At 36.8% G+C, this 17500-nt stretch overlaps 4 protein-coding genes across 4 annotated transcripts in view; all 4 read left to right on the top strand.

The window, feature by feature from the left end:
- The first annotated feature begins 47 nt into the window (after positions 1-47).
- HOXD10 (homeobox D10) lies at positions 48-3109 on the top strand. The gene is made up of 2 exons (XM_083152165.1): positions 48-999; positions 2339-3109. The coding sequence occupies exons 1-2, from the start codon at positions 261-263 to the stop codon at positions 2614-2616; spliced, it is 1017 nt and encodes a 338-aa protein (XP_083008291.1). The 5' UTR covers positions 48-260; the 3' UTR covers positions 2617-3109.
- Positions 3110-5655: 2546 nt separating this feature from the next.
- Positions 5656-6836, top strand: HOXD9 (homeobox D9). Its single transcript, XM_083152164.1, has 2 exons — positions 5656-6259; positions 6595-6836. Exons 1-2 carry the CDS (start codon positions 5662-5664, stop codon positions 6834-6836), a joined length of 840 nt encoding a protein of 279 aa, XP_083008290.1. The 5' UTR covers positions 5656-5661.
- Positions 6837-10965: 4129 nt separating this feature from the next.
- On the top strand, positions 10966-13240 carry HOXD8 (homeobox D8). Its single transcript, XM_083152162.1, has 2 exons — positions 10966-11714; positions 12486-13240. The coding sequence occupies exons 1-2, from the start codon at positions 11294-11296 to the stop codon at positions 12773-12775; spliced, it is 711 nt and encodes a 236-aa protein (XP_083008288.1). The 5' UTR covers positions 10966-11293; the 3' UTR covers positions 12776-13240.
- A 2654-nt stretch (positions 13241-15894) lies between these two features.
- HOXD3 (homeobox D3) overlaps positions 15895-17500 on the top strand; it is a 41594-nt gene continuing 39988 nt past the window's right edge. The window contains exon 1 of the mRNA XM_083152161.1: positions 15895-16309. The gene's annotated coding sequence lies outside the window, so the exon portion shown is untranslated. The remainder of the gene's footprint in view (positions 16310-17500) is intronic.

The raw sequence follows: 17500 nt of genomic DNA, 5'->3' as shown, positions 1-17500 counted from the left end.
GCTGCCAGGGGAGAGCAGCTGGGCAGCACTTTCGCTCTGACTTAGTAGATGTCGCTGTTGACCATATTTGAGCTGAAGCCCAGGCTGGCCACGCACCATGTGACCTGCAGGGAGGTAGCTTGCTCAAGGCCATTTTCAAATCTCATTGGCTTACTTGTCATGTGGTTGTGCAGAGGCATCCACAATTACACAGGGAATGTTTTCCTAGAGATGTCAGCCTACAAAGGACACAATCTCTCTTCTTCAAATTCCTCCCCAAAATGTCCTTTCCAAACAGCTCTCCTGCTGCAAATACTTTTTTAGTAGATTCTTTGATCAGTGCCTGTAGAAGTGACAGTTTCTATTCTAACAACGCCAGCATGTACATGCCACCTAGTTCAGACATTGGGACTTATGGGATGCAAACTTGTGGACTGCTACCATCTCTGGCAAAAAGAGAAGTCAATCACCAAAATATGGGTATGAATGTACATCCCTATATACCTCAAGTAGACAGTTGGACAGATCCGAACAGGTCTTGCCGAATAGAGCAACCTGTTACACAGCAGATCCCCACTTGTTCATTCCCTACAAATATTAAGGAGGAAACCAATTGCTGCATGTATTCTGATAAGCGATCAAAAGTCATTTCTTCAGAAGTGCCATCATACCAGAGGCTGGTCTCTGAGAACTGTCCTGTTGACAACTCTGAGGTTCCCGTCCCAGGATATTTTAGGCTGAGCCAGACCTACGCCAGTGGGAAACCCCAAGAGTACAATAATAACCAAGAAACCAGTTCATCCTTAATGTTACAGCTAAACCCCCGCGGCAGCTCCAAACCTCAGCTATCTTCTGCACTTCAGATGGATAAGAAAATGAATGAAAACCCGGGAAGCCAAGACTCTTCCAAAGTCCCTTCTGTGGAAAGTCCCGAGTCCAAGGCTGCCATGCAGGAGGACAGGAGTTGCCTGGGTGAGGTGTCTGTGTCCAGCCCAGAAGTACAAGACAAGGAAAGTAAAGGTCGGTATTTCAAAGAAGTTTCCAACCATTTGCATGATGTAGTCTGTAAAACGCCAGCACCATAAAACACGGTGTTAAATACTAGCATTACCACCCATAACATTTAATGGTAACTAGGTTTCAGGATGGAACTGCCCTGTTCCTCGGAAGTATTTAAAAATAGAACGTTCTGTTAGGAGAGAGACTGTAAAAAAAATCAATATACTCGGTCATATGTGTGGTCACTGTAATCAGCGTGTGGACCTTAACCCCAGAGACATCATACACATGCAATATTAAATGTTAATGATCAATGCCCATTGTTATATATACACCTTGGTGTGCGGAGTTGTACCTTTCCTAGGGGTTAGTAAAAGGTTAAATCTTAGAGGCAGCAAGAATCACAGCATTTATTTTTATTTATTTTTCGGAGTCTGGGTATAGTCATTTTTGAGAGTCAACTATTATTTTACAGTAAAAATATTTTTTTTTAAATAAAACACATTATTAATGCATCATTGAATACACAAAGACTGCTTCTTAGAATGGTCATTTGATAACACGCACTTCGGGTGGTTGGATTTCTTACCTTTATTGTAAACATGCACAATCGCACACTAATGTGTGGTAAAAGGAAATATCTGCTTAGATTTGTTTATGTGCTTTTTTTATTGAGATAATGGAGATTGTAAAAGAAAATTTGATTGAAATTTGTCTTTAGTAGTTATTGTTATTTTGAGTTGTACATTAGAGTAATTCAAGCATGCCACTATTTTGTGTTTGGTATACACCTTTAGGAATTAATTATCTTTCTGTAGTTTCAATATTGCATATAGCACATATTATTACAGGTATGAAAAGCCGATTTGACGGTTCCCATTGCATGGCAAATTATATATATATATATATATATATATATATATATATATATATATATAGATAGATAGATAGATAGATAGATAGATAGATAGATAGATAGATAGATAGATAGATAGATATAGATAGATAGATAGACACACACAAACAAACACACACACGCGTGTGTGTGTATTTGTTAAAATAGTCTACCTGTCTGTTGTTGTGGTTTGTGTGCGCAAACAAACCCATATACAGTTACATATATTCCAGGTATATGACTATATTAGAGGCAGATCATTACACTATCCACATATGTATTTTTTAGTATGAGGTATATGATATGATATAGGTCAGATGCCAGACTTTTTTTTTAAAGGTTCATTGTCAAGTCTACACAAAATGAGTAGGGTACAGGTATTTTTTTCTTTTAGTTTGTCATGTTTCTTTTTTTTATTTGTGTATTTATTTTTTGTTTGTTTTTTGCTTTGTTTTGTTACACTAGAAGAAATCAAGTCTGATACCCCAACAAGCAATTGGTTAACTGCAAAGAGTGGCAGAAAGAAGAGATGCCCATACACTAAGCACCAGACACTGGAGTTAGAGAAAGAATTCTTGTTTAATATGTATCTGACGCGAGAGCGCCGCCTAGAGATCAGTAAGAGTGTGAATCTCACTGACAGGCAGGTCAAGATCTGGTTTCAAAATCGCAGAATGAAGCTCAAGAAGATGAGCAGGGAAAACCGAATCCGTGAACTGACCGCCAATCTGACTTTTTCTTAAATCCACCCGAACTGATCTCACGCGTTTGTCACAGCATCAGCTATTTCTCAGAAGCAGGAGAGACTTTGAAAATGTGTCAAATCCCATTTCCTGTGATCTAGAATGTGATTCCTCGTCATTTTTTAGTGCTGCAAGTGTCTACATGTACTTCCATGGGTATATAAATAATAAAAGATCTAGCACATGTAATTTATTATTTTTATTTTATTTTTTATCACCGTATGGCAGGGTAAAAATGGAAGAAAGTTTATCATTTGGTCTTAAATTATTGGAACTGTTTAACATATCCGAGCAATGTGACTTTTTCATGTTTTTACTAAAAATGTTTCTTCTGTATGTTACTTTATGGACCTTAGCGTTTTAACCTTCATGAGTATTCTTAATGACTTTTGGGGGAAAAAAGCACATTTTCTGTAAATGTCTGCTCAAAGTAACTGAGAATCTGTTTGTCAATGTGTAGTTTATTTGAGTCGTACTCCCTGGTAGAATTCTTCTTGTGATATGTGGTAATATCATTGAGGCAGCTATGTGTCCATACTGTGCATGTTCTTTGCATGTCTTATGCAATAAACTGTCTGATCTCTTGATGTTTTCATCTTGTTTTTTAATAGGGTAGCAAAATGCCTTCATTAAATCTACTGTGTCGTATGATTCACCCCTAGTGTCTAACAAGTATGCTTCCTGTAGGATCATTTACAGTATTTCACTGGTTCCTCTCAGTCGTTTTACTTTGACAGAAAAAAAAAAAAAGTATGTAAGTACAGTAGAAGCTACTTACAGAAAGACCAGTCCCACCTTGGGGGTTCCAGGTAAGCATCCTAGCGGCGTTTCTGAATTTAATATCTCAATGTATATCTCATTACACTATATGATGCTGAGGTTGAAGTGTATGCAAAATATATAGTCATGTGTGTTAGACTAAAGAATGAATCAGTTATTTTTATCATATATATATATATATATATATATATATATATATATAGTGTGTGTGTGTGTGTGTGTGTGTGTGTGTGTGTGTGTGTGTGTGTTTATATACTTGACCTGCATTATATGGTTACACTACTCATGCATACATGGGCGCCCACCTTATGCTAGCTATATTTAAAGATCCCCCAAACGCAAACTGATATAGATAGATAGATAGATAGATAGATAGATAGATAGATAGATAGATAGATAGATAGATAGACTTAATTGTAAATGTGTGAATCCCCATCTAATTAGTCGCTGTTCAAAGCATTTTCTTGGATTTCTTAGATGACAAAACACGAGGAATGTTGTTATTATTACGTCATATTCTGACATTAGACCACGCTACAGAATTTAATATGTAACCCAATCGCTGCAGATAACCCACCTCTCTCTCTCTCTCACACTTGTAGGCTGTAGTGGAATTGAACGATTATGAAATAATCGTGGTCCAATCCACCACGGAGTAGCTGGGCATAGCCTAAAGTTGCTAATATGAAACCCTATCAGAAAATGCTCATTGTATTTACATGTCCACTTTGGACACATGGACTTGGTGGTGTCCGTTGAACTATACCAGGTCTGTGCAGCCTGAGATATTATTAAATCTTCTGTGGCTTAAAGTACGATGTAAAAAAAAATCCTTTTAGAAAAACACGCGTGAGCTGTAAACAATGTTAAAACTAGATAACGCTAATATCTTTTAGTAAGTATCTAATATGTAAATTTCCTGGGAACATTGTCGTTATTTTTTTAAATGGTTGTTTCTTTAGAGAAACCTGTCCGTTTATGGCAGAACTGCATTGAGGATCTGTAGGTTCCGATAAACTGTTTTATTTCAGGAAACAGCCCCAATAAACTCTGTCTTCCTGCAAATGATCATAGCCTCAAAGAACAACGCTCGTCCTGACATCACTGCTGCTGTAGTGTTTCATGTAACAGTAAATGGCATATACAAAGCACAAACATCCTAGTTCTACCTCTATATCTATCCACTATTGAGTCTGCACACACTTACAGAAACTAATTCAAATAAATTGTGTCTATCTATCTATCTATCTATCTATCTATCTATATATATCACACCTAAACATTTAAATAAATCCTTAAAGTAAGTGTGTGTGTGCTGATTTCATATATACACTGTAAACATCTATATGTGCGAATAGAAGGAAGGATAGATAGATAGATAGATAGATAGATAGATAGATAGATAGATAGATAGATAATTGAACAGAACAATCACTAATCAGCTAACAATAGCAGACTCCAGAATCAGATCAGTACACATTTTAATGTTCTCCAAGGCCATTTGATTACAGGGCACATTAATGTATAATCAAATGCACCTCATAACATTTTTATTGAAACCCATAAAAATCGTGATAGTTCTCCTCCACCTGTTTTTAAAAACACCATGAAGGGTTTATGCATCCCCCACATTAAGCCTGGATTGTCCCCTCCTATGTAAATATGAACTGTTGCTGGATGCTCTATAGCACAATAACGTGCTACTACTGCTGCTGCTGCCGCCGCCGCCTCTCTCCCAGGTCATGGTGGCTCCTTGTTTGTGGCTAGTAAAACAAGTTTAATACCCACAGGTTAATAATCTGAACATGCTTTCCCTAGTTCTGCAGCGTGGGTCCCCACAGTTTAAAGGGTAATTAAACAAATTCAGCAAAGTGATTAAAAAAGTGAATGGCAGGGGGAGAGAGAGAGAGAAAGAGAGAGAGAGAGGGCTGCAAGGGGATAAAGAAATAGTCCCTGCTAGCCCTGCTGCAACCAGAAGCCGAGCCTATAAGCACAAAGGTGGAATCAGACCCTATATCCCCTCCCCCTGCTCCTTGTTCCATATATCTCCGCATAGTTGCACTTTTATTTTTAATTGTATGTGTTTTTAATCACATCAGCCCCGTTAAGCGGATTGATTTACTCTGTATTGGTAAATATGATCACGTGGTGCCCGCAACCAATGGACGGAGAATGCAGTCTGCAAAATACTATGATTGTTCTCAGGGAGGGTATTACATACAGTTAAGAGTGTAACCTTTTATATGACTGAGAGGGGAGCCTAAAATGTCGTCAAGTGGCACTATAAGTAACTACTATGTGGATTCCCTCATAGGAAATGAGAACGAAGAAGTCTACGGTGCTAGATTCTCCCAGGGAGGTCACACAACGACCTCTAGGCCACCAGGTGTTGGAGATACTTCTGATTTTTCTTCCTGTAGTTTTGCGTCAAAATCCAGCGTCTTCTCTGCGTCTTGGTCTACTACAGTGCACCCGCAGCCTTCTACAGGGATGACTGGTATCTATCATCCCTACATGGGCCAGTCCCACCTAGCAACAGAAGGTAGCAGATACACAGTGCGCTCCTGGTTGGAGCCCATCTCCAGCACTGCGTCATCCTTCTCCGGATTTCATCCCAACGGACGCAACTACGGCATCAAGCCCGAGAGCGCACCTAAAAGGACCGAGTGCTCTTCTTTTGACTCCCAATCCCAGGGCATCAGCCTGCCAGAGTATGAATGTAATTCCTTTGCAGAGAACCCAGAAAAGCCTCCACCTAAAGAGCCTGCTGTCGAAGAGGAGCCAGAGAGCACTGATCTTAAAGAAGAGAAGCAGCAGCAGCAGCAGCCACCGCAGCAGCAGCAGCAACAACAACTTGACCCAAGTAAGTACAAAAAAAGAGAGAGAGCGAAAGAAATTGCTGTTTGATTTATTGGGCAAACCTGCAAGGCTCTAAATGTGCAAAACTGATAGTTTTACTAACCTATAAAACCGTCTAGACGCCTAGCATATATAGCCCAAGCAAGCAACAAGAGGCTATAAAATTATTCTATTACTCACATAACCACCTAAGATCAAGACATCATTGGTACTGTAAACACTCCGGGTGCATTAAGGCTTTTTATGATAATTCTTTATAAAAGTGGTGTGAGTAGGTCATCCTGATTGGAAACGAATTTAGCTGTATTTCAAACCTCAGTCTCTGCTTTCTTCTTCTAGATAATCCTGCAGCAAACTGGATTCATGCCCGTTCCACTAGGAAGAAGCGGTGTCCGTACACCAAGTACCAGACTCTTGAACTAGAGAAGGAATTCCTGTTTAACATGTACCTTACCCGGGATAGGCGCTATGAAGTAGCTAGGATTTTGAACCTTACTGAAAGACAGGTTAAAATCTGGTTTCAGAACAGAAGGATGAAAATGAAGAAAATGAACAAGGAGAAAGGCAATAAGGATCAATAACAACGTGGGATACGCACTGAAATTGCTATGTACTATTCTGAACATTGATATATATATATATATATATATATATATATATATATATATATATATATATATATATATATATATATATATATATAGGAGATGGTTGTAAATGTATTGTGTATTTTGCAAACCTTGTCTGTCGTCAGTGCGCATCTAAAGATGCATCATTTCTGAACTGGTTTTGTCTGAGAGAATATTGTGATTGCACGGTAGATTTTTACAGGTAGGTATTGTTACATGTTTAAGGCATTGTACGAGTCTGTATAAAGTAATGTAGTTAAGTTAAATTAAGATAGCAGTAACAATTGTAGGTAAAAAGCGGCATTGGTTGAATTCAGCAATAGGAACTTGTTAATATTAGCTTAAATGCCACATCAATATGACAAAAATGAGTTTCAATATTGCAAAGTGGAGCAATATGCAATCTGCATGTTATGTGACACTAATATATAGTGTTAGTGCAAGGAGATAACCGAATACACAATAGATTTTAATTAGTAGGAAAGGCCTGCAATTCAGTTAGCGGCCAACAATTTATTTTGCTAGGATATTCGTTTATTTAACCCGCGTTATTTTGCAAGACTGGACAATTTTATGCAAATGTGTAAGAAATAATATTATGCGAGGGAAATAAGCTTAAAGGTTCAAACCAAACTACTTGAATATAGTTACTTTGAAGGAATTTGCGCCAATGAAATCATAGAACTCGTTTGATGGAGAAAACATGGCGATCTATTTCGTGTAAGCTTCATGCACTTGTAGCAATCATAAAATATTGTGTTTGGGCTTCCAAAAACGAGGAGTCTGTGTATGGATTTAAATCTGAATTTTATGTAAACACCGGTTTGCGTAAGATTCAGGGATACTGCACTGGCTGGTATTGGCTGACGAGTTTACATAATGTCTCCTGGATAGTGTCAACTGGCATTTTTCAACTTTTTTTGTTTTAAATATGTAATTCAAATGGACTTCTCTTACAATTCAATGCCAAGGACTGTTAAAGATCTGATTCACGCAACTTGCGTTTCAGTTCTGAGTGGAGATTCCACTGTTTTTGTTTGCCTGTTTTTGACTTCCCTTCCTCCTCAAATCCTACAACAGGAGGGTCTTGCAGGAGAAATTTTTTAAAATGCAAAAATGAACAGAAAGCACTACATTATCGATGTATGGATATCATTTATGTTTACAATTGTTTGTTAGCGTACATGTTTTTTTGTTTGACAATCTAATATTATAAAAAGAAAATAAAGCATTTGTCCTTGTAGGAAAAAAAAATGTTGTATTTGAAAATACTTCATTGTCCGGTCTGTACCTACCATTCTATTAAAACAGGAAGAACTAGGGTGTAATAAAGTCATTTGAACGGCTAGACGTCTGGAATGAATGGTTTTATGGTAGACCATGGCGCTTTTCTTTCAAAGAGGCTTATTTTGATGTTTGTGTCACTTGAAAACAAAATTCTGAGAAACTTGGACTATTCTACGGCTAGCCAATAAAGGTTCAAGATGAATAGAAACTCCACGCTTCGGCATAAAAAACCCGAATTCACAATCCAATGTAAGCAGGCCTTTATAATAATGCAGAATTTTTTAGGTTTTATTGCGTCATAAATATGCTTTCTTACGAATAATCCCGTCTATCCTACTTTTTTTTGACAATTTTTTTAAATTATATTATATGACCAAAATATTAACTTTAAGTATTTTGTGATGCAATTTTTTTGCTTAGTAGCCATTACAAATTCACGCAATAATTTGGAATGTAAAATAGAGCAATATCAGGAAACTTAAAATTCAGATTTTTAAAACACATTTTATAGGTAAATTGTATAGAAGGTCGGACAAATGTCTATCGATAATTCGTTTGTATTCTGTCAGCTCCCGTCCATACATTTATAAAGCAAAGAATACTGTTCGTTGGGTTCATCGGTCGTTCATTGTCTTTACCCGGAGTCAACTATCCAAAGAATGGAAGTATAAAAAAAGGTTGTCACAGAACCTGTGGCATATGGTTTGAAATGTCATCATTTAAATGTTCTGTAAATGACAAGGTCTGCCACGTTATTCCTGCAAACCTGATACCAGCAAAAACTTCAATTGCTGTGAAATAAACATTTATGGTAAGATAAACAAATTTATGACCTGATCAAACTGTATTTGACCGCCAGGTAGCGCTCTTACTCCACTTGTTTTATAATGCAGATGTCACGCACTCTGTCACTCTCTATAAAACCTTTCAAGTTTGCTGAACATTAATCTCTTCTGTTTAACATGCTGAATATACACACATATATACATACATACATACATACATACATACATACATACATACATACATACCTACATACATACACAGACACACTTATAGAAATTACAGGAAAATACATTTGTAAAAAAATATTAATCTTCTGTAAAAACAAAAATTGCACAATCATTTATATTAGAAATAAGGATCTGTAATACTTAGAATCAGCTATTTAATTACGTTTATATATAAATATGTACACACACATATGTATATTTAGTTATTTATTTACAGTTTCTTATATTTTGGAAACAACAGTGATAAAACAAACTTTGTAGAAATAAACCGATATAGAGGTAGGAGGGACCTGCTCTCAAGCTTAAAATCTATAGTATTTATCAAGATTGTTAATGGGCCAGTTTGGAGCACCCCAAATGTTTGTTTTGATGTGAGTGCGGACTACCTCTATATTGGTTTATGCGATACACACACACACACACACACACACACACACACACACACACACACACACACACACACACATATATATATATATTTATTTACAGTTTCTTATATAGCGCAGCAGATTCCGTTACAGTTTTTTATATAGCGCAGCAGATTCCGTTACAGTGTCTTATATAGTGCAGCAGATTCCGTTACATTGTTTTATATAGTGCAGCAGATTCTGTTACAGTTTCTTATATAGCGCAGCAGATTCCGTTGCGCTTTACAATAGTAGACAGTGATAGAACAAACTGGGTAACAGACAGACTTGGAGGTAGGAGGGCCCTGCTGCAAGCTTACAATCTGTAGGGATATAGGCGGGAAACACAAGGACAGGCACCAGTGATAGCATAGCAGTCCCACCAAGTTACAAGTCCAGAAGGGAAGCTGTTACACGTTTACATATACGTTTACAGCAGACTGAGACAGCTCATACTGAAACATATAGTTCCAAGATTGTTTTGGGAGAGCCACAGGTGGCCTTCCATTTGCTTTATGGCATACCATGCATACATGCATGACGTCATAAGGCCTTAAACTATGTCATGGGGTCATGACACTTAATTTTTCTTGTAATAAACCACACAACTATAATCAATGTACTGAACAAAAACGTCTTATATAAAACATATAATTGTCATATCATTTGTATCAGTAATAGTAGTTCGAAAACCCACATAGTTTATATATATATATATATATATATATATATATATATATATATATATATATATATATATATATATTCCACGGTCCCAGATAAGTAATAAATAACAGAGTGTAAATCATTTCCACGTTGGCTCTCAGGCATCATTCCCTTTATAACGTGCTTATTTAGGCTTTCCTAGTTTTCTTTTAAGAATTAATGATGGGAAATATATTCATGGGCATGAATTTCATTTAGTATCAATTAACCTGCAAGTTCCAACCAAGCGTTCCACGAGTCAAGGGTAAATGGCCGCACTACTTTGCAGTATGGTTCTTCCTATTCCTCATGAAGTGAACATCTGCAAAAGGAACTTACTATAGAGGCAACATATATGCTTACTAGTAATGTAGGAGCGGTTTCAGAACAAAGCACACAAACACACACAAAGACACACACACACACACACACACACACACACACACACACACACACACACACACACACACACACACACACACACACACACACACATAGAACAAGAGTGTGTCTGCATATTGCAAGCGCAGGATATTTTTAGTGCAACCAAAAGAAGTCCTGGATGGACTGCAATGGCGTAGGCATCTCGTGCTCTGTAGTGCGGTCACTGCGCCCTGTCGATTTGCAGCAAGCACTCCGGTATCCATCCGCCTGCTATCTCGCTAATCACACTGCCTACTGGTTTGTAGACTGTATCTACTTCCCCGATGGGGGTTGTTTGGTGCCTCAGGAATGGTAAATGCAAAATAGAAGCCAAAAGATCCACTGAGCTATGTGTAGTTTTTTTTTTTTTTCTGTGCTGTGTGCCTGATAGGAAATGGCCAAAGCAGTGAGGCAAGTCATTTGTGCGGCTCATTACTGCATAGTGATCAGCATAGTGCAGTGAGATGCCTACTTACTATGAGTAGTGCTATTGCGGGGCTGTAGGAAAAGGGCAGTCACTTTTGCACTCATCAAATTTTGTTTCCCCCCTTTGCTGCCTCCTGATCTAACCCAGATGAGTTCCTATTTTGTAAACCCGCTGTACTCCAAATACAAAGCAGGAGATGCCATAAATCCGGGTTACTACGACTGTCATTTTGCCCAAGATGTAAGCAGCAGACACCCTTTGGTTTTTAGTGCCAGCCCAGGTCTCCAGCACCCCAATCAGGATCTCTACCACACGGGGAACCCAGCAGCCATCGCGAACCCCGCAGGCTATCAGCAAGCTCCTTGTGGGATTACGTGTCATGGTGACCCCACTAAATTTTACGGATACGATAACTTACAGAGACAGCAGATTTTTACGACACATCAAGAGGCCGAGCTGGTCCAATATCCTGACTGTAAATCGTCCAGTGGTAATATTGGAGAGGATCCAGAGCACTTAAATCAGAACTCTTCTGCTTCTCAAATGTTCCCCTGGATGAGACCACAAGGTTGGGTGCTGTAAAATCTTTTAACTTACCGTGTAGCTAGAATAGCACTAATAAAATGCACTAAGGTTACACACTTTCTTTCTGACTCTGAGAACAATATATACACGTGTTCTGGCATGGGTGCAAATTTCCAGACTCTTCATTTCCTAAAGTATAGATACAGTAGTCATGTGTTAATGATCATGTGTGTCTTTCAATGTGTGTGTGTGTGTGTGTGTGTGTGTGTGTGTGTGTGTGTGTGTGTGTGTGTGTGTTACTTTAACTTTTTTTAAATTTTCCTATATCTCAATCAATCAATCAATCAATCTATCAAACTATCATCTATCTATCTTTTTATCTAGATAATATTTTCTAGATTCTCTTAATTCCCCTCATTCCATATGTCCCCGTGTTATTTCTTCATATAAACTTTATTTTTGTTTACTAGCCTCTATTATTCTGTGCTCATAAACTTTGTTTACATATGTTTATATGTGTTGTGGAATGCTGGAGTTTGAGGGGTTATTTATGTTTTTGTTTAGCCCTGTTAATAACACTGGAGTCAGGGTCTCGAGCTTTGTATAGAGTTATTTATCAGTTATTTACGATTCTGGGCGTCTCCTGGTCCCTATAAAATCTTTTACGACTGTTTAAACTCTATGTGCTGCCCAGATTGCCTTTTTTTTAAACTTTTCTGGGACGTTGAATATCTTCTTGAGAAACAGTATTGAGCTATAACAATTATCTAAGTTTTCGAGACCCTAATTTCTGTATTCATTTTGTTTTTAATAGTAGCTCCTGGTAGGAGGAGAGGAAGACAGACTTACAGCCGCTTCCAAACACTGGAGCTGGAGAAGGAATTTCTCTTTAACCCCTATTTAACCAGGAAGAGAAGAATTGAGGTCTCTCATGCACTAGGACTCACGGAAAGACAGGTCAAAATTTGGTTTCAGAACAGACGAATGAAGTGGAAAAAGGAGAATAATAAAGAAAAATTCCCAGTCTCCTCCCCAGATGGAAAAGAAGATGCTAAAACGATTGAAGATGTCGTGGAGGAGGACAGAGGAGGAGACACCGACTAGTTCCCCTATGAGACTTCTCATACCCTATTTCCACTAAGGGGGTATCTTAAGTCTAGCTTTGTGTAAACCACGTATTTAGTAATCGGCACAAATCACTTGGGATGTAAATTAAACTACCTAAAATATGAAGCAGCGATAGACAATTTGTGGCTCTCCAGTTGTTGAACTACAAACCCAAACATGGCATAAGGCATGCTTGGGCTTGTAGTTCCACAAAAGCTGAGTGAAGGGTAGCCTCCCTGCCTACTTCTGTTGTAAGGCTTATGTGTTGTACATTTTGATTTCCTTAATATACTTCGAAAAATATGCAAGGTCTAGCACAATGTAGGGAATGAGGCATTCCATGTTTCCAAAAGAACTACAGACTGTTAATATAAGGGATATTTTAATGATATAATTCTTAACAATGAATATATATATATTTATATAAAATTGACATGATTTATAAATCAAATGATGTGCACTAGATGGTTTAGGATTGTTTTACTGATTTAATATTTTTTTTCTACAAAAATAAATAAATCTATTCTTTAAAATATCCTCAACGGTTAATATGAAATGAAATTATTTGTATTTTTATATTTTTTTGCAACAATGGTTTATGTATAATAATTGATCAGCCTTATATCCCAGTGTTACCTATACAGTTTATAATATACAATTCTTTAGATAGTAAATCACATCCACTTTCTAATATTTTTATTTGTAGTTGTTCTCATGTATCACTTTCACTTTTGTCGCCTCTGCAATGTATTTATTTGTATTTATTAATCCAGAGTGTGTGTGTGTATATATATATATATATATATATATATATATATATATATATATATATATACCCACACACTCTCTTTCTCACACACACACGCACACATACACACACACACACACACACACACACACACACACACACACACAGTCGAAACCCTTCATGATATATATACCATATGTGATTACAATTCTACATGTTGTGTTTCTGCAGAAGCTTCCTATGTATCCAGAAAGGAGATTAGTAGATCGTCCACGATTATTTAGATTCCTTTGTCTTTTCATTGTATAGAATCAAACTACAAATTCTTTTTTTCCCCAAATACATGTAATACGTTAAATCTATTGAATTGTAACATCAGTATTTATAAGTCAAGCAATGTCCGTTGACCACCAATATGGGGTATCGCGGAAGTAACTGCAATAAAACGATCACATTATTTGAATTCTGTTATTATTTATTGACCTGTCGTCATTTCCACACACAGTATGTAATGTAAGGGAAAATCTGTTGTATAAAAGTAACAATGATGCATAAATTGTAACCAACTGCAAATTCCATGGTTTATATGCGATGATTGTTTCTATAAGTCAATATTTCATTTAATTTCGTCGGTATGACTACTGATTTTTTCTGCATACGTGTGGACTGCAATAAAGCACAATGGACCGAAATAAAACAATGTATTGCAAAGTACCCTTAGCATTGATACTGCCTTTCGGCGATTTAATAGCGCCTCCATTGTGTATGGGCCTCTTTTATTGCTATCGACATAATCTGAAGCATTAGTCCTTGAGAAAAAGTAACAAAGAAATCTTACATTCTCTTTTCATCCATTCTTTATTTAGCGAGTCTGTTGCAAGCTTTTAACTGCACAAATAATCAGACCTGCACCTATATATCAACAGGACAGCGAAGGTGTACCGTGACATTATATTACACTCACAAAGGCCACAAATGATCAAACACCCATGTGAAGGGCATCTCCCTGCAACGTATGTGGTGCTTGCAGTGATTTCTCATCACCAAAGAGACAAATCCGTCATGTAATCTGGATTATTGTATTAAAGTATTGACCTCTTCTGGTACCGCAGCCCTGGCACTCTGCCAAATAAGTGCCCATTAGAAGAGTATACACTGGTGAGCAGAGTCAAATCAACTGGAGGCATGAGTGAGTGTGTGTGTGTGTGTGTGTGTGTGTGTGTGTGTGTGTGTGTGCGTCTGTGTGTGTCGACTGTCTATTAAATAATAAAAAAAAAATATATATATATATATATATATACACACACACACACACATATATACATATACACACACACACACACACACTATGTTTGTCTATTTTTTTTACATTGCTACATAAAATGTATGGTTGTCGGGTGTGTACAGGGTGTAGAGAAATTCTATTTGCATGCATGACCCGGGCTATATGCGTATATTTATCTGGTCAGGTTATTTTTATAATGCCACTATTGTGCAGGTGTAAAAGCACACACACACACACACACACACACACACACACACACACACACACACACCCCATTACTTGCATATTATATTTCTACTCAGCCAACTCCACAAATTGCTTTCTTGATTAATGTTTGATACATTGTATCAGATAACATAATGCACATGGAACCATCTTGAATGGGAGTTGGGCTTTTTTTTTACAAAAAATGTGAAGGGAATAAATAGTCCCATTATTTTTCTCATTATACAATGAACACAGTGGGAATACTTAAATACTTAAAAATAATAATAATAATAATAATAATTGTTGAATTGTTCCTACTCGGTTTACATTGGTAGAGTGTTCTTCAATAACACGTTTAAATAATAATAAATAAATACAGATATATATTATTATTTTTTCTCACCAGCTAAGGATTTCTAATAAGTGTTAGCAAATTCCTTCTTGAGAATGCTTCAGTGTATTGTGCATTCACTAACATATATAATAATAATAATAATAATAATAATAATAATAATAATAATACTGCATAAAAGGACACACTAATATTTTATGTGTTAATGAGCACGTGAAATCATTTTACTCCAAACACCGTGTTCTCGGTTAGCCACAAAGTGCTCTCATTCCTGTTTCTATTAATCTGGGAAAAGCCCCCTAACACTGGTTTAAAACAGCCTAGAAAAAAAAATGGCGCTTGCTGGCAGTATGTACAAAAATCCGCAAGGAATTGCAGTAAATTCCTTTTTTGTTTGAAGAAAATTTACAACTTTGTAATAGACCTTTTTATGACCTCCCTGGGTTCTCCATTGGCTGCTGCTGGTCACATGGTGGCTGTGATATCCTTCATGGCCTTTTGCCTGAGTTCCCTGGCGATGTTTTGCTTGCATTCCGCCTTTAGAGAGTCTCATTCCTTCTATTTGTAACCTTTGTCTCCGATGAGGTGTAGTTAGTATTACGATCTTGTGCAGAATTCCCGATTTTATATCTCCCGATTCCTGTTGTCGGTTATTTTCTTTCTTTCTTTTTTTTTTTCTCTCTCTCCCCCTTTCCTGCTGATCCCTTTCCAAAGTCACAAGCACCACTAAGCGATCAGTCTGCTTCCCCTTCCCACTGAGGAAGTTCTCTACTGGCGAGATAGAGGGAATCTGGAGAAGGTTTCACAACATCTTTGACTAGTTGTCTGTTTTTTTATTTTTTTTATTATTCCTTTATATTTCTTTCTGGTTATCACTAAAATGCCAAATGGATTACAGCCTCAGCCCATTCCGTGCCTTCCTACATATGGTCAACAAGGGTAAGTGGCGTATGGGATTTTTCTAGAATTCCTACATCCATCTGCTAGAAAAATGCTACTGCTTTATATCCAGTGACAGTCTTCCTCTCATATATTTTCTACTATAATGTATACAGGTCATATGTACTAAACATATGTGTGTACTTAGATCAGAGCCAGACCAGTGAATATAAACTCTCATTTACAATAGTTGGATTCATAGTGCACGATTTGCAATAGAACAACAATAATCGTCGGGATTATTTATGTAATTTTGACATAACTGGTCACCTGTTTGTAGAACACCTTTTGCAATTAACCAGTTGAGATTTTTTTTTTTTTGCCTTCTGCTTTATTATACAATGAGTACTAGGTATAATGGATCACACTTATAATTCTGACGTGATTTAAAAAGGCAATGTATATCGCTGATAATATCTGGTGGATGATGGGATTGCATGGGTAAAATGGGCAAATGGTCCTGGATATGAAATCTAACTATATATCGATATACAGTACACTGTGTTATAATGATGTGCATATGTATGACCAGAAAGCAGTGTGGAAACATTTGTACATTCATTTATTTGGCACATATATCTATATCTATCTATATCTATATATATATATATATATATATATATATATATATATATATATATATATATATATATATAGATAGATAGATATATATCTATATATATATAGATATATATCTATATCTATCTATATATATATATATATATATATATATATATATATATATATATGCTTTTTGTTTTCATGGAATAAGTTAATTCAGATGTCTCATAATCTTGCAGTCACATTATACAGATAACTCAAGTACTTCTGTAGAAAGTGATGTTTTAGTGATGTACATTACTTGTTGCATGGCTGTGTAAATGTGTAGCGTTATTTACATGTATTTAGCCAGAAAAATTGAAGTGAATGTAAAAAAATAACATCATAAAACAGGTTTATTTTTATGGCACTTGCCACAAGATAGGACGCACGATCAACTTAAAATGCGATCTCCATATTGAATAGTCGAAGTCTAGACACGTCTGGCTAACACAAGACTGACGCATGCAAATGTGTGTGTGTGTGTGTGTGTGTGTGGGGGGGGGGGGGACACGACTCTCTATTTAATAAGAAGTGGAAGTAGTAAGCATTTTATCTATTTACTATTCATGGTTACCTTAAGGATTCTGT

Source organism: Crinia signifera, chromosome 7 (genome assembly GCF_055691185.1).
Source record: "Crinia signifera chromosome 7, ASM5569118v1, whole genome shotgun sequence".
NCBI classification, from domain to species: Eukaryota; Metazoa; Chordata; class Amphibia; order Anura; family Myobatrachidae; genus Crinia; species Crinia signifera.
The sequence above is the reverse complement of the archived record's forward strand: the minus strand, read 5'-3'. Positions and strand labels throughout refer to the sequence as shown.

What these genes read in the sequence shown, in the direction of transcription:
- HOXD9 (XM_083152164.1), top strand. Translation starts at nt 5,662, where the DNA reads ATGTCGTCAAGTGGCACTATAAGTAACTACTATGTGGATTCCCTCATA. An exon ending in GCAACAACAACTTGACCCAA is followed by an intron (nt 6,260 to 6,594) that starts GTAAGTACAAAA and finishes TTCTTCTTCTAG; the next exon opens with ATAATCCTGCAGCAAACTGG.
- HOXD10 (XM_083152165.1), top strand. Translation starts at nt 261, where the DNA reads ATGTCCTTTCCAAACAGCTCTCCTGCTGCAAATACTTTTTTAGTAGAT. An exon ending in ACAAGACAAGGAAAGTAAAG is followed by an intron (nt 1,000 to 2,338) that starts GTCGGTATTTCA and finishes TTGTTACACTAG; the next exon opens with AAGAAATCAAGTCTGATACC.
- HOXD8 (XM_083152162.1), top strand. Translation starts at nt 11,294, where the DNA reads ATGAGTTCCTATTTTGTAAACCCGCTGTACTCCAAATACAAAGCAGGA. An exon ending in CCCCTGGATGAGACCACAAG is followed by an intron (nt 11,715 to 12,485) that starts GTTGGGTGCTGT and finishes TGTTTTTAATAG; the next exon opens with TAGCTCCTGGTAGGAGGAGA.